The sequence below is a fragment of the Channa argus genome, chromosome 16, assembly GCF_033026475.1.
Source record: "Channa argus isolate prfri chromosome 16, Channa argus male v1.0, whole genome shotgun sequence".
NCBI classification, from domain to species: domain Eukaryota; kingdom Metazoa; phylum Chordata; class Actinopteri; order Anabantiformes; family Channidae; genus Channa; species Channa argus.
In genome coordinates, this window is record NC_090212.1 from 8,839,350 (window position 1) to 8,855,047 (window position 15,698).

The 15,698-nt window shown below is 40.0% G+C and overlaps 1 protein-coding gene across 4 annotated transcripts in view; it reads right to left on the minus strand.

Moving 5' to 3' along the window:
• Nucleotides 1-15,698, minus strand: part of LOC137101146 (formin-like) — a 46,165-nt gene that overhangs the window by 2,043 nt on the left and 28,424 nt on the right. For 2 of the 4 annotated variants that reach the window (XM_067479137.1, XM_067479138.1), the window contains 5 exons: nucleotides 15,639-15,698; nucleotides 15,413-15,533; nucleotides 10,398-10,490; nucleotides 5,939-5,990; nucleotides 1,738-1,887 (listed from right to left, as the gene is read on the minus strand). In XM_067479137.1, coding sequence (XP_067335238.1) covers nucleotides 1,738-1,887; nucleotides 5,939-5,990; nucleotides 10,398-10,490; nucleotides 15,413-15,533; nucleotides 15,639-15,698 — 476 coding nt within the window. Of the gene's footprint in view, nucleotides 1-1,737; nucleotides 1,888-3,134; nucleotides 3,215-5,784; nucleotides 5,845-5,938; nucleotides 5,991-10,397; nucleotides 10,491-15,412; nucleotides 15,534-15,638 lie in introns of those variants that run through there. The other 2 variants (XM_067479136.1, XR_010911000.1) reach the window with 2 other exon arrangements.

Below are 15,698 nucleotides of genomic sequence, written 5' to 3' on the forward strand. Positions count from 1 at the left end.
TTGAAAAAAAAAGCTATAATTACTTAATATTTGCTCTTAAAAACTTTTAATACGCACCAAAAGGCCTGGAACCAAATTATTTTAATAATACTTGTGTAGCTTGTGAAAACAATATAAAGTCAGTAGTCTCTCATCACCGTGTCCCTGTCAAGTTGTTTTTAACCAGAATACATTTAAGTATCTCACTAGGGGACTCTGTCATGGACCCATGTTAAGCCTTAAACACTTAAATACCCACACATACCCTTTCGAGTTTGCGGTCAGTGAAAGCCCCATAAGTGAGAAGCAGTAGAGAATGACAGTGGGTTGATGAGATAATGAAGCAGCCTTTAAAAAACACTTGGCTTTTATGAGTGGACAAAAAGTATTAAATAAAGTTAATTGTACATAAGCACAATCAGCTGTGAGTAATGTGGAACACAATTACCTAGTACGCAATTAAGAGGGAGCACATGGAGCCATGGCAGGATGGACAAAGCATTAAGTCCTCTATCTCACAAGGAAACACGAAGCTTCATGTCAGATAGTAAAGTTTTTGACCTCAAAACTCAGATTAATGATATAACAGTTCAGAGTGTGAAGAGCTGTGAAGTTGTCACATGATACCTAAAACTACAACCATGCAGTTTGGCTGGACAGTACTAAAGAGCTTCTTTCATTGCTTCTGGCCTAATTATCCCCATAAGTACAGGTCTCCTGCCCTTTGGGCTGCTGTCTGGCATCAGTAGTGTTTATCAGCTCTTCTATAACACATTGCCTTTAACAGCCACTGGCCCCTGTCCACTTGGTAGTAAGGCTAGGCGGCTGCCAGGAGGGTCTGTTCTACCTCGATATAGAGGTAGAACCCCCACACCCCTCACCAACAAAATGTGACGCCTCAGGTCAGAAGAAGCCTCATAAATTCAGGTCCCAGTGCTTGAGAAACAGGACTGAGTTCTCAGCTACTCCCGTTTACCTGTTTCATAGCCTCTCTGTCTGCTTTAATTATAACCCAGCATCTGCATCTCACCTTTGTGCAAGTAGTGTTCATCTGAAATTTTGTCCAGAGGGGTTAAGCACCTATCCAATAATGATAGAGACAAAGAGCTGAATCTAAGGATGAGACGCTTAAGCCTCACTTTGGTAGTTTATGTTTTGCATAAACTTAAATTTGTACATCCACTTTAAAAACTAAATTTTTCTAGACATTAAAGTTACAATCCTTTAAAAGTTCATGCCATCAAATCCAGTTTTATAGTAGGTTTTGCTTATACAATCTATTTACAATTTAACAAAACAGTTTTATATGTTAGTGACTGAGTCTGCAATTTCGCCTTCACATGAACACGAAATGATGGATGCATATAATCTAGCCTTAGTGTTTTTATTGTGATCTTACTGATATCAGCCTCACTGTTCTATCACCACTAACACCATTTAATAGCAACATTAACTTTACTAATGCAAAACAACAGTTCCTACTTCTGCTGTTTCACATTAAAAGCTTTCAACTGGCAAAATACGAGGTGGTTTTTATTACTGGCTGACTTCTTTATTATCTTTTATTATCTTTGTCTGTACTGTAAACACATACACCAGTTTCTTCTCTGTTAAATTTCTGACAAAGCAGCTGCTCAACAATTGTTTACTGTAGTATTAAACCATGGGTGTCACTAAAACAATCTAACTTGTCTGGGTTTATGAAAAGCTTCATAGCATCGTCACTGAACGGAAAGGTAAGAGACAGAAAAACCTCACTTCTCCTTGGAGATGTTCTTGCTTTGTCTTATCCAGGCGTTCTTGAAATCATTGCAGAACTCATACCAGAGCATAAAGACATAACTCGGTCCCACCTCTTTCTCCCCAGGCTTTGGCTTAACCCCAAAGTAGTTCACCATGTCCTGAAAACTGTAAAAGAAAACATAAAGACACAAATGATGTTGTCTTATCACACATAAACACGTATAAATAATATCAGACATAAATAATAGTGTGTTTCAGTCGGCGAGTGTAGATTTAAATCTCAAAAGCGCAAACAAGAAACACATACGAGGTAAAAAAAAAACAAAACTGTCAAATACAGTTACAGCACACACAGAAAATGATGGATGGGGAGTCGAACAGAGAGGTGAGAAACAGAGCTGGAGGGAGAGGGTCCTCCATGCTGGGCCACGAGGGAGAGCCAGTAGCGGTGGCTCCATTATCACATTAACCTCCACAGCCTGCAGGGTGAAGACTGCCAGAGGAGATGCAGCCTGCCAAGTACTGGCTGCCACACACACACACACACACACACACACACACACACACACACACACACACTCTTCTGAGGACCTCACACATATAGGTTGCAATCATACAGGTGGCCACACTTACAAAAAACAGATCCATCTTAAAAAACATAATCTAGATCTTCTCTTTCCTGTTCACTGAGACAGACTGTAGCACTTTTGTAGGCCTAATTCGATTATAACCAAATCTGAGTCTCACCAGCATACACACAGGACAAAATGCAGCCTGCTGCTTCAGATTCCCTCTCTAACCTAAACATGAAAGACATTTTCTAGCTTGCCTGTCAAAGGGATAAAAGGGGGCTATAATTCAAGAGATGCTCCCTGTCCCATTGGCACCTTGATAGTCTCTGACCTCCAGATGCTAGGTGGCTTTCTGCTACCCTAATATAAGACATGTTCATGCAGATTGAAATGGTGCAATATGCTGCCCAGACGGCCTGCTAAAAGCTGAAAAAAGGGCTTCTGCATGAGCCTGCTTTCCATTTCCCAGCGATGCGTCATTTCACTTCACTGTAGATCATCCTGTAAGCTACAAAAGAAATCAGAAGAACAAGGCAAGGGCATGTTTAGATTGACCAAACAGATGCAACGTCCCAGGTAGCTTGGCTCTAGCATGATGAACAGGGTCTCTTCTCCATCAGCTCTTCTGCTGACCCTGGGTCAGGATGTCTAAGCATGCACAAATCAAGCAACGGCTTTTTTCTTTTTAGTCTAGTGAGCAATAAGCAGATACACAAAGCTTCACTCAAAACAGATGCAAACACACTCACACATGCTATGAAACATAAACAAAATCAAGCAGAACAGTTCATTTGCAAGTGCAGAGTAATTACACACACACACACACACACACAAACCTACATCTCTTTAATCCATGCTATGATGCCACTGCCGTGAGAGGGTTTAATGCAGCACCCACAGTCGGCATTCCTCACTGACAGCTATAAAAAAAGACCCATAACAAAACCATAAGCAGCCGTGAGAATCAGGGAAATATCCGCACAGGCAACTCTGCATTCCTTTGTTTCCCCAACAAAAAGGTTACAGAAGTAAACTACATGTAGCAGTGGTACGACTTTGTTTTGTGCCCTTGTCATCACATAATGACTAGGTAGATAATACACCAACAAGCACTTATGAAACCAAAACTACTAACTGTAGAGAAGTTATTTGAGGCAAAATAAATTGAGCATGCTGTAGGAGAGGGGAACTTAATGAGACAGAACTGAGGACAGAACCAGCAAACCTCAGTGGAACCCAAACACGAGGCAGACAAATTGGGACTGCATGTTGTAGAAAATGCCTCGGCACTAAGCACGGAATGGAAATAGTGCAAAAATAACATTTGTAAAAAGAGTAAAACAACCGGAAATGAATTTGATAGGTTTTTCTTTGCCATTAAAATTGTAGTAGTGTTTAACAACCTAATGCATCACAAAATGTTTCTTCAGGTGGGACTAGGTCATTTTATTGTTAATAAACTTTCTGATAATTTTACAAAATTCTGTTGTAAAATATATAATCGGCAACAAATTATAATTTTAAGTATATTTTGAGATCCGGAATTTTTGTGAAAGGTTTTATTTTAGTGTATTTTCTGGGTCATTATGATGATGTTAACGTTTTATATCTAAAAGATCATTTGAAACATCTTGACATTTATGAAAACATTTGTAAGGCTCTTTATCTTTTGTTAATAACACCAAAATAACTGCTGACGCTTGGTGCCAAAACCAAATAAAAATTTGTAATTGCTTACTGTAATAATAGTAACTATAAGAGCAATGTCATCCTGATCTACAAGTGAAGCCAATTTCACCTATGCAGCGTATCATTTTAAAAAGTAAATAATAAAACTTTATATTATATAGCTTAAAATCAATGACATTTAACAGAAAAGGCACAAAGTGGATATTGAATTGACAATTTAAATGGATAATTTACAGTAGACCTGGAAATAATAGTTGACAAATAGTAAAGTGTAAAAGTCACCTAAATGGTTAAATTGCCAAAGTTGACCATATTCCAGAGTCTAATTTGTATTGATTTTCTTTAGGTTACTGTTTGTTTTTAACCCTAACATGTTTGGGTTGTAAACTGTTATTCAGACAAACAACAACGTTTGATAGACCAAACAATTAACCATGAAAATAACTAAGAAACCAATAATGAATATAACTGATAGTTATAGCCTTAGTTTTCAGTTTTCAAAAATCTGTGCTATGGACACATTTCCCCACTGAAGGCTGAATCCTCATGATGCATGAGTTGAGATATTAGGTTGGACTAAGGATATGCAAAACTGAATCAAAAACATTGAAAATGTTGCTGCTGCTGCTGCTGGTGGTGTTGCTGTGCCGTTTGTGCGTGAACCTCAAGAGCCCACCCATGGCCCGGTGAGCCCACTGACGCCCATATTCATCAACAGCGTGTCACTTTTACGAGGTGGCTCTGTGGGAACCTGAGAAAGAACCCCTACGCCCCCTCCTCTCCCTCCTGCTCTACCCAGCGCCAGTCAGCCAGTCCCCTCTTTAGAATAAATTAAAGGAAACTTCATTAAAGGCAAAGGTTCTGTTAGCTGCAGGGCCCTTTTGATCAATATTCACCCACAAGTTCAACAACGTCATTATACTGGTGTCACTTATGCACACACACCAGCACACACACACACACACTTTTGCTTAGTCCGGCAGACAAATGTATCACTATAAGGCGAGGGCAGAGTCGAGGGACCAGGACAGAGAGCAGAAGGTGCAGGCGTCCCTAAGCAACTCTCCTTACTTAGAAACAGGACCATGACACAGAACAGTTTGGAGCCGTTCTCTGACTTATAGTGCTGTCCAAAGCAATCAACTTCCTAATTGTTTATAGTTTCCATTTTCTTGCGTCCGGCATCTTTCACTTTCTCCTTTATGTACTTTCATGATTTATTTTGGAAGTGGGAGAGTTACGATATAAAGCAAACAATTCTGCTCTTTATCCAAACAAGGCAAAAATAATCTATTTGCTTTGTTTGTCTGCTCCACCATCTTTTTCCAATATGAAATGTTCCAGATATGATTTTGCTCGGACAGCTCAGAGCTCAGTGGCTGCCAGGGTGTCTTGCGCCCATAAATCAGATGCCTCTCAGAAAACTCTCAGGAGACTTTTGCACATAACATGGCAGATAAAAATTGAAAATCAAATAGAAACTGCAGGGGAGGAAACAAACAGTGTTCAGGTTTAAAATGCAGTATGCTGCACGCTGTATGTGTATTGAAATCCACAGCTGTTTCTGTTATGTTGTTTAGTTGTCTTTCAATCACAGAAGACACAGACGTTAGCAGGGGTGCTTTTATAATTTGTCCTTGAGCATATAAAAAAATGATGCTTAATTCTTTCCAGTCAAAATTGGACTTTCCAACTTAGACAAACCCTATCAGCTGGTGTTAATAACTAAGTACAACTATACAAATAGCAAGCCCCAAATACCAGCTATGTTATCTATGTGAAGAATGCAAAATAACTCTACCTTGCTGTGACGTCTGCTATCCATAACACTTGGCCTAATTCCCCTCCTGAGGGATGAAATCTACAGGAAATATAAATATCTTCTATCCAAACATTATATTTCATTTGATTTTCAAACGCATCTCTTCTTTGGATAGTTAAAGGTTGTTTCTTACCTTTTTTGTGTTGCATTGAGCAGATCCTCTTCAGCAGAATGATCCTTTTGAGCTGTAAAAAGCAAAACAAAGAAGAGATAATGACAGATTATGGGGAATATTGTAGAGCTTGGTAACATATAGGTAACCAAATATTTTCCCTGACACCCAATGACAGCTGATCCAAGTTCGCCAGAAGAGTCCAGAGGGAGGCGCTGTGTTCATTAGCTGTGCTGAAGGCAATCAAGTAGGGAATAGAGGAAGAAAGGCTCTGGGTCGAGATGTCACAGACACACGGAGCATGTTAGCAAAGTGACAGTTAAGTACATTGTAAACTTTGACATGCTTCTGTGTGTTGACGCATGCGAGTGTGAGCCTGTGATGCCTGGTCTTGGAGGCGGGGATCAGAGTCTGTTCACGGGGGTGTGTGTGTGTTTATGCATGTGTGTCAACAGGCATATGCATGTTGAAGCAGAGCTGAAGCAGGGGCGCAGGCTTGAGCACAAAGGCTTGGGAAGTGGAGGCTCATCGGACTCTTGCCATGTAAAACTGTCTAAATAAAAGGCAGATGTGTGCGGTGGGCCAGGCCGAGGTGCAAGAATTTATCTAGGGCCAGAGACTGCCTGTGATCTCAGATTTATTGCATTTTTCCAGATTCATCCTTTTTACAATGATGGGGTGCCTTTTCCACTTGAAGATTTAAGAGCGGGAAGTCTTCAAAAAATTGTTCAAAGGCAGGTTTGGGGGTCTTTTGGGAGAAGGTGAGCTTAAAGCCTCCGAACAACAACCCCTTTTGCCTTTTTTAACATGTATGTGGGCAAGGGCTGAGGTAACCCTAATGAATGGAGGGGGTGCCATGTCTGGGATTGAGGGGGGGAAGAGGAGAGGGGCTGTGACCAGTGGTGTTAGTCTCAGTGGGGGTCAGGCTGGCGCCTGAGGTACCCCTCTGGTGCGACTGTGCAGAGGTGGCACTGGAGTTGAGTGAGGGAGAGAAAGAGAGGGGGAAAGAGTGGCCCAGAGTGAGAGGATGTGTGAAGTTTCTCTTCCTCCACTCCTCGTGTAAACATGAAACCAGTAGTCACTAACTAGAAAGTTATGAGACGTGCATGCTGAGAGGGACAATAAATTAGGGCTTTAAAACTCTGACACACTTCTTCAAACCACTGCTATACCTAGCAGCCAGATAACAAAGAAATGGAAAGTGGTCTAGGAGGGATGCAGAGGATTTTCATAAAACATCCTTTTCTATCTCGCTACATCCCATCTGTTTAGGCCATTGATGCATCTGTGCATCTTTGTCAACATGAGCTTCCTTGGACAGCTGTTACCCTCAAATTTGACCACGGCTAAGCAATTCAGTCATCAGAACAAGTGGAATTGTGATTACTGGGTTGTGATTCCTGTGATTATATGCATGTATTTCCTAGGTAAGCCTGTGAAATGGGACTTACACAAACTGAGTTATAAAGCAGGAATTTGTTTTCAATTATTCATGGTGCATATTCAACAGTAAAATTATGCCCATCAGAGGATCCCCAGAGGTTTCAAAGAGCCCCTATTAAAAAGGAAAACAAAAAGGCGCTTGATTAGCTGTTGAAACCACTACAAGTGTGATCTGGAAGGTTTTTAATCTTTTTACGAAACCTCCTGAATGAAAGAAATAAATTACAGTGGAAATATGAAGCTGCATTCCAGAAAGTCAGCGAGCAAGGCCACGTTAACTGTGTAAACTCTGAGGTTTGCACACTTAATATACTACCGAGAATCAAATATAAGAAAAAAAGTGTACTCCATAGTGTACTAAGGATTGGCGTGAAAGTGGAAAAAGTCATTAGACAAGGTCAGGAATAACCACAGAAGAGTAGGCATCCCTGGATTTCTGAGGTAACACTTGTTATTTCAAGGAGAGATCACACAGGCAAGTTTAGGAGGCAGAGAGATAGGGGTGTTTGTGTTTACCTGCAGACTTTGCTGTGAGCTTCTCCACAGGCTGGAAACACAACTCTTTAGTCTTTTTCTATTGATCCACTGTATACTTGGATCGTCTTGTATGAAAAAGCAGTATATTTTTGCTAAGCTTCTAATTAAGCATTTCTCACAGTGTTTCTATTTTCTAAAATCATGTGTCAAACACATGCATCTTTGGTCAGCCTCCAGAGCATTTACCTGGGTGAGAAATTCACTCATTCACTCATGAGTCAGAGTTTAAGAGCCGCGGCCACTCTTTGATGTGAGTACTGTTGCTTTGTTTTTGCCTTTTGAAGTCATGGAATCATCACGAATGATGATTACACACCACTTCTCCCAAAGCAGGGGCAACAGCTCGAGGAATTCTGTTTATGAAAGAAAGGTTTACAAGTACTCCACTGGAAGGTTTATGTTCAAGATGTGTCTTCACAAACCAATGCCATTTTGTAGCCAGTGGCAATCACAGTGGTTTTAAAAGCTTTTGGATATTCTGTGATACTAATAAAACTTCAGAAGCAGTTAAGGTGGATTAACTAAATTGAACAATGTCATGGCACATTTCCATTTCAAGAGTACGTGATCCCAGCACATGCTTGGCACACAGTAACAAACAGCTTTACTGGGATTGCACTGCAAATATAGACACAGATTTTGACCTGCACCAAAAACACAGGTCTAATTGCCCTCGGGAGACTTCTATTGAAACTTTTATATCTTATAGTTTTTACTTTGCTGAACATAATGTGTGTAACTAACTATCCGTAATTTCATCTGCTTTTCGTATGATTGGGGCACTCCTCCTTGCACTCCAAACAAGTCAAGGGTTGGTCAATGCAAATTACAATGATATATTTCCCAACTTGGCTTTACTGCAATCCATTTATGCAGATACAGTATTTGGTTTTGTTTTTCTGTTGGTGTCCCACTATAGTGAAATATGAATTTCGTTTGTGGTGCTGGTAGCATTACAATTAAATGGTAAAATTCAACGTCAGAGGGACAGTAACATTTACTGCTTATCCTGACACAACTACATCTAATGAAACAAAAACAGGAGGAAAAAGATGGAAGACTTACATACCCTAATGACACTCATTCGAATACAGAAGAAGGTCTGTGTATAATAAAGCTTTGGTGAAACAAGCTTTTGCATTACTTTAATGACAGGCCATGCTGCCATAGCTCAAAGAAATGTGTACACATTCACACACCATCAACAATGGACCTGTCTGTAAATTCACACACAACTGCTTGATTTCTGCTGAACAAAGGCAATAAATGTTGAAAGAAACTGAATCAGATGTTGGGGGCAATCACTGTCAGTTCAGTTTGTAGATTTGCTTCTTTACATGATAAAGACACACATTTAGGACATTTAATCAATTATTAAAACAGGTAAGTGGTAGCTACTACAACTATAATAAAGAGAGCGAAACATATTTGGAAAGCACCAGTGTCTGGGTCACAAAGGGGACAGAGGGTGAGATGATCAGAGTGTTAAAAGAAAAAACCTTCTGTCCCGGTGGTCCCCCAGGCTTGATCCACCGAGCCGGCCAGTCTTTACAAGACCACAGCCAAAGATCTCCTGCCAGCTTTATGGAAGCCAGGAGTACACGAGGACCAGGTTAGAAGCAATGTGATCCCTTCTACAGGCCTGTAGACTCCTGTCTTCATGCTGACTTACAGTGCACTAAGACGCCCTCTCTCAGCAAGAGTAAACACAAAAATACACACACGTACTAACAGCTGGGTCCTCCTTCATCCAGCTGACTGTCTGACATGGCAAAAAAAATAATTATACCTTCCTCTTTTTAAAAAGTTCCATGCTGTGTGTCTGGGTGAACAAGGGGCTTTTCTGGTTCTGTCTCCTCAGCTGTAAATCCTCTGACCAAATGAATGTCTCATCTTTGGAGACACTGAGATTTGGTCCTCACAACCGTACATGAGACAGGCCAGCTTATGAGTGGGACCGAGGCCAAACATCTTTTATTGCTATCTGGCAACAGGGACTTGAGTGTACCATTGTGCATGGTTTGGGGGGGAGGGGAATTAAACAACTTAATTATTTCGGAGGTAGGAAATATTTGTGATGTGATTTCACAGGAGCGAAAGATTGCACAAACACATTTAGACTAGCTGACTAGCCCTTGTAGTTGTTGGGACAGCATGTGGAAAAATTTGTGATTTAATGCTTTGGGTTTAAGTGGTAATCTGCGCATGTTTAGTTTTATTTTTTGGCAGTCATTTGGTGCTAAAGGGTCAAAAGCACTACACTTTTGGATTTCTACAAAAGTGCATCAGGCAGTAAAAAATGTAGAATATTTTATCAACTAGCTTCTCAAACAAATAAATATTTAAATACATTTAGTGCAGAATTTTACACCTTCTAAAAGGACCATAATTCTAGCTATAGTTTGTAGTAAAGAAGAAAAGTAAAACTGTGAGGTGAAAAGCCAATATTTATGCATATACAGTTTTGTGACCAGTTATGCTAGACATTAAAGTGACTCACCAGAAGAGACAAATGTCTCCATCTTCTCTTTAAAGGGCTGGAGGTGTTCCTCTGATGAGTTTGCACACACCTTCTGCACATCCTTCTCACAAGCTGGGGGGAGAGACACAATTCAGAAGGTCAGAATTTGACAATTGACCCGGAAAATGAAACAAAATTGTAAAATGTAAAACTCATTCAGGAATCTTTATAATCCATTTAGTTCAACATTGTGAAATTAGAAGCAACGTTTGTGTGTGTGTGTGTGTGTGTGAAAAAGAAATGTCACTTTATTTAAGTGTTATTGTAGTTAACTAGAATTATTCGTGTTGCATTGCTGTCTTATATTCTGTCCTCATTACTGTCTCTACATGTGAGACAGATGTGTTTGCTGTTTGTGGATGGGCTTTTCTTTGCAGTGCCAAATGACCGGCTCACACAAGCTCAGAGGAAACAGTCTTGACTGAGCGTGTTCCAGCCGAACCTTTCCTCATTTCCTCTCAACTGTAAGCCTGTGTTATTCCGCACGCAGACGCCTGGTAAAAGAACTCTGGCACATTCCTATAACCTGTAAGTCATTAATGGCTGCAATAAATACCTTAACCTGCTTATGACTGCATAGCAAAATAGTTTTGCAACAAAACAAGAGTGTTAACAGGTCTGGCCGGCCGCTGTCTCACGTCACTGCGGTGCTTCGTTTAGATGAAAGTTTGGCTCCCATGTGTCTGGATGTGGAGCTGTTGCACCTGTATCTCAGTAAACTCACTATATTAAAGCTTTTATTTATTAGATGTCTTAATAAAATCAGAGGAAACATGATGCCTGAGCATTAAAAGTGAGGTGTAACTATGTACAGCATTATAGTCTGGACTCCAGGACAATTTTTAATCCAGAGATAGAGAGAGCTATACGCAACCACACAGCCATGGCAAAAAAACAAAAACAAAACAAAAAACCACGTTTCCTTACTAGAAATCCCCCAACTCAAAAGGACCCAATAAAAGAGTGTTAAAAAAAGCAAGTCTACAATTTAGAAGCGGCTCTCTTCCAAATGTGGTCCAGACAGCAAAGGCCACAAGGAGGAAGACCACAAAAACACTGCAGCTGCAAAGCATAAAACTAAAAGCTCCACTTTGTGACACTGTCTTTAAGTGATAATACATTTTGTTGGAGGAACATATTCAAAAGTCAATGACCAACGCCATGTATCAAGTTAACTTCTGGAGAAGTGAATGTTTTTATGTTGCTCTTTTTCAAAATGTGTTATTTCTTAAAAAATGGACCTAGTTTGTAATTTTGACAAAATGGCAAACAATACCTCAGAAGAGCTGAGCATCTAGCATCTTTGGCATCTAAGTAAAATTTGTAACAGGACATGATTTTTTACACTTAATCAAAAAAAAAAATGTTAAAATTAAAAACTTTAAACAAACAAAGACAAACACTTAAATAATATATATAGACAATAGGAATGAGAATAATGCAAATTACAGTGGCTACATGAATAATTGTTTCACATGTTCATATTTCAGACAGTTTATTTTTGTACTATAAAATACAGTTGTGCAAAATAGCTATTTCATCAGATAAACTGGCTTCTCATACTACGTGTCAATTTACCACCTCTAACCAGTAGTGACTGTATTAAAAAGGAAACCACCAAGTCATTTCTCTATTTATGACCTGTAAAGAAGTGATACATGGTGGGAATAATAACGCTGCTTATTCGTTTTAAACCACAACTACAACTGAGTCTTGAGTAGCGACTTCGGGAAGCACAGTTTGTTGCACCAGGCTCTCTGTCCAGTCATGAAGCCACAGGGGACTAGTTTCCCACCACTGACAGACAGGGTAATGATGGGAGCCAGAGCTCCGATCTTTAAAGCCTTTCCACTCTTACTACAAGGGGGAAACAGATGAGATTACAGGCACTAGACTCAAACTTGGAACTGTGGTGCTAATTTATTCTTAGCACATCATTTAAACTGTTGAGATTATTGAAATCATTCGGCAGCAGATGTGGATGCATTTACGTCTGTAAATCATCTCAAGAAATGGGCATCCTGGTGAATATTAACTGTGTGATTTAATTTTCTAAATTGTCCTAAAACATCAAAATCGGAAAGAATAGGAGTTCTGATCAACAAGTAGCTATTGTGTAATATGAGGGGTGATGCCTGTGATGCAGTAGGAGAAGAAAAACAAACAAAAATCAAAACTCTGCTCTAAGACTTAGTCTGTGTGGTTTGCAAAAAACCTTTAATGTACATATGATGTTCCTGCATCCAAGTATGTGTATGGATACGAGAAAATGCTTAAACAGTGGATGATGCGCCTGCGGAACACCACAAGACGACACAGCTATTTGTTGTATGGACAATTCTGTCTCAACAAAGCGGCTGTAACATCCAAACACTTCCCATCACTGACTCTTAGAACAGCTGACAGATACACGTCATGTAGAGGTAATTTCATTTCTCTTGAATTGTTGGAAATTACCTTTTAAATTTTACAAATGTGTTTGTAGAATCTGATGCCAAAGTCCTGTTCTAACAAGATTTTGGAGGTACTTAGAACTTGTACATCTAACATCTCTATTGGTTAATTTATGTCTGGGAAATGAAGTCTCACTGATCTTCATGCATCTATAATCCCATTAGATTTTCAGACTTTCAGTTCTCGTTTCTAAGGGATGAAGTCTGCTACTCCCCTTTGGTGAGGCCAGCCAGGAGGCTACCTCAGAAAAGCTAGGACCTTGTCTCTCTTCTCCACTACTCATAAATCAATCCAAATCCATGAAAACTCAAAAATCTTCCACTAAAAGTTTGCTAGAGAATATAGTGCTGACGAGTAGAAACATCAGGCTGGACTCATGATATGTGGTAACACCTGAAACCTTGTTTAAACGTGGATACAAGGAAGATTGCTTTGCTGCAGTCTGCAGGTAAAGTGAGTCACTCTGATGCATTTATCTATATTATTCATGCCAACTATATTGGCAAATGAGAGTTGAGCATAGACAAATCTGATAAAAATAAAATACATTTGAAATAATACTGACAGAATCACAGAGGGGTGATTTAAAATCAAGAGACAGTCAATTTGTCCAGTGAAAAAAAAATCCCAAATTTCAGATTAATTTTATGTTGTTTGGTCAAGAACTGACAACGCCTCAGTCTACTGAATTTACACGTGGCCCTCGGAGCATAGCCTCAATCGTAAAACAGAGCTCAGGCTAAAGGTCCTGCCTGAACCTGACATTAAAGAGCATTTAAAATCAGGACACTGTCTGATTTGCCACAGTGATGAATGCCTAACCTGGACCAGGCCTTCTGTGAAACACAAAACTCCCCTGAGCAGCAAATGAGCTCTGACTGTTTCTTTTTATTTGATCCTATTTCATTTGGTATTGTCCCTGCCTCTCTGTCCGGTCCAATTACAAGGCAGTTAAAGGGATCTTTTTGTAGGTAGACGTTGGTCTGAAAGTAGTCGTGTGTAAAAGCTCTTGTGATATTTAAAGATGAATATTCTCATAACATATTCTAAAGTCTATGACTTAGCTTCCAATTCATTCCTATGGAAACAGAATAGAGGACATTTATCTTTAGAGGAGTAGATAGACCTACAGTAGGTTTAGGTTATTGTGGCCTCCCACTCATCTCTCTCCCCCTAAGAGGAACAAAGAGAAAGGTCACCACCCTCTGCCAAAACAGGAAGCTCCATCAAAAGAGGATCGAGTTTCTGCACGAATCAGTGAAGGAGAGGGCAGCCAAGCAGACAGGGACCCACTCCTGAGCATCACTTATGACTAGTGAGGGACAGAAACTGTTACTCGTTTAAACACTCATGCAGATTTAAGGTATTTGTATGAGACTTGTGCGAATTCTAAAAATGCTAGCTCCAAGCTAAGGGTACTGACTTTTGACCCCACACTTAAGGGCAGGACATTGGTGACCACTGCAGTCACCACCTCGGGATCAGGTGAGGGGCAGGCAGACTTGTTTGCCAAAGTCTAACAGCATTAGTAAAAAAAAAAAAAAAAAAAGAGTGATTCACTGTTAGCTTCTCAGTGTCAAGCACAATTCACAATGTGGATGGAAGTAATCTGTGTTAGCTTTATAATTAAGACCAGTTGCTTTCTTTGGGCTGGTTTATAATAGCCAGGCATAAATATTTATCCCTGGCGGCTGGAGAGGATAAAAATGGTGGCAGTCATAGGTGGAGCTCACCAAACATTCAGAGTCCAGTGCTTGCCCTGTGATGGTAATACCCCTGAGGAGTACCGGGCCAGATTTGCTGCACTAGAGATCAAATACGAGGGCCCTTATGTTGTATTTATTGTCTTCAAGTCTTCCATTTTTCCTTATAAATGAGTGACAGCTTGAGGTGGGTCTAGGTACTTTAGTAGACTCTTTGTATTTTTTCCCGGGGTCAGAGGGGAGATGCCTTTAACAGCAATCGAAAAAAATGTAGAGGATAACTATGAAGCTTATCTAATTGCTTTCATATGCCATATTATAAGTTGATTTAAATAACCACAGACAAGAGGGGCACTGGGGGGCATCGCCTTTAACCTCCTCACGGCCCTGGATAGACTGGCTGGCTGGGGTGCTAAGAGGCTTGACGCACATAACACTAAAAGTGTATTTAACAGTAAACTGACGCTCTGATGTTTCCTTAGACAGCTTGAATTTGCTTTTTGTGTTGTTTTGGGCAAAAAGAAATAAAGATGCTTATTGGGCTAGAAGCAGAAAAGCTTGGTATGTTGGTTGTTAAGATTGTCTGGAAACTAGGAAAGGTGGCCTCAGGCCAACCAAGGCCCTGAAAACACCCACAACCTTCTCTGCACAAGAGAGAAAGATTACATGCGATGTGTATCTACACACACAGCTCTGGCGAAAAATGGTAATGTATACAACTACACTGACTGATTTACTATAAAACAAAGTTGACCTAAGTGATAAAATGCAATGTAGTGTGCAGTTCAGTTCCTTATACTCATAGTGAAAATAATTGTAGAAGAGGACATGGTCTACCACTCAGGTCTTTCTTTAGCTTCCGGATGTCCTTGTTGAGGTCTTCAAACTTAACCTGAGAGGCCTGGAAGAAATCCTGTGGCTCGGGCAGAGGGAACACACTCTTATCTGTCCCAGCATGCTGAAACAACCAAATAAAGACAAAAACATGAACAACACATGGGTGCTGAGTAGCATTTGTTTAATTGTGTTGCATTTTGTGGACTTGTCTAAATTAGTACCTTACCTTATCAAAATTACGCAGGTAGTATAAAACCACATAATCCACCAGATTCATACAATTGTC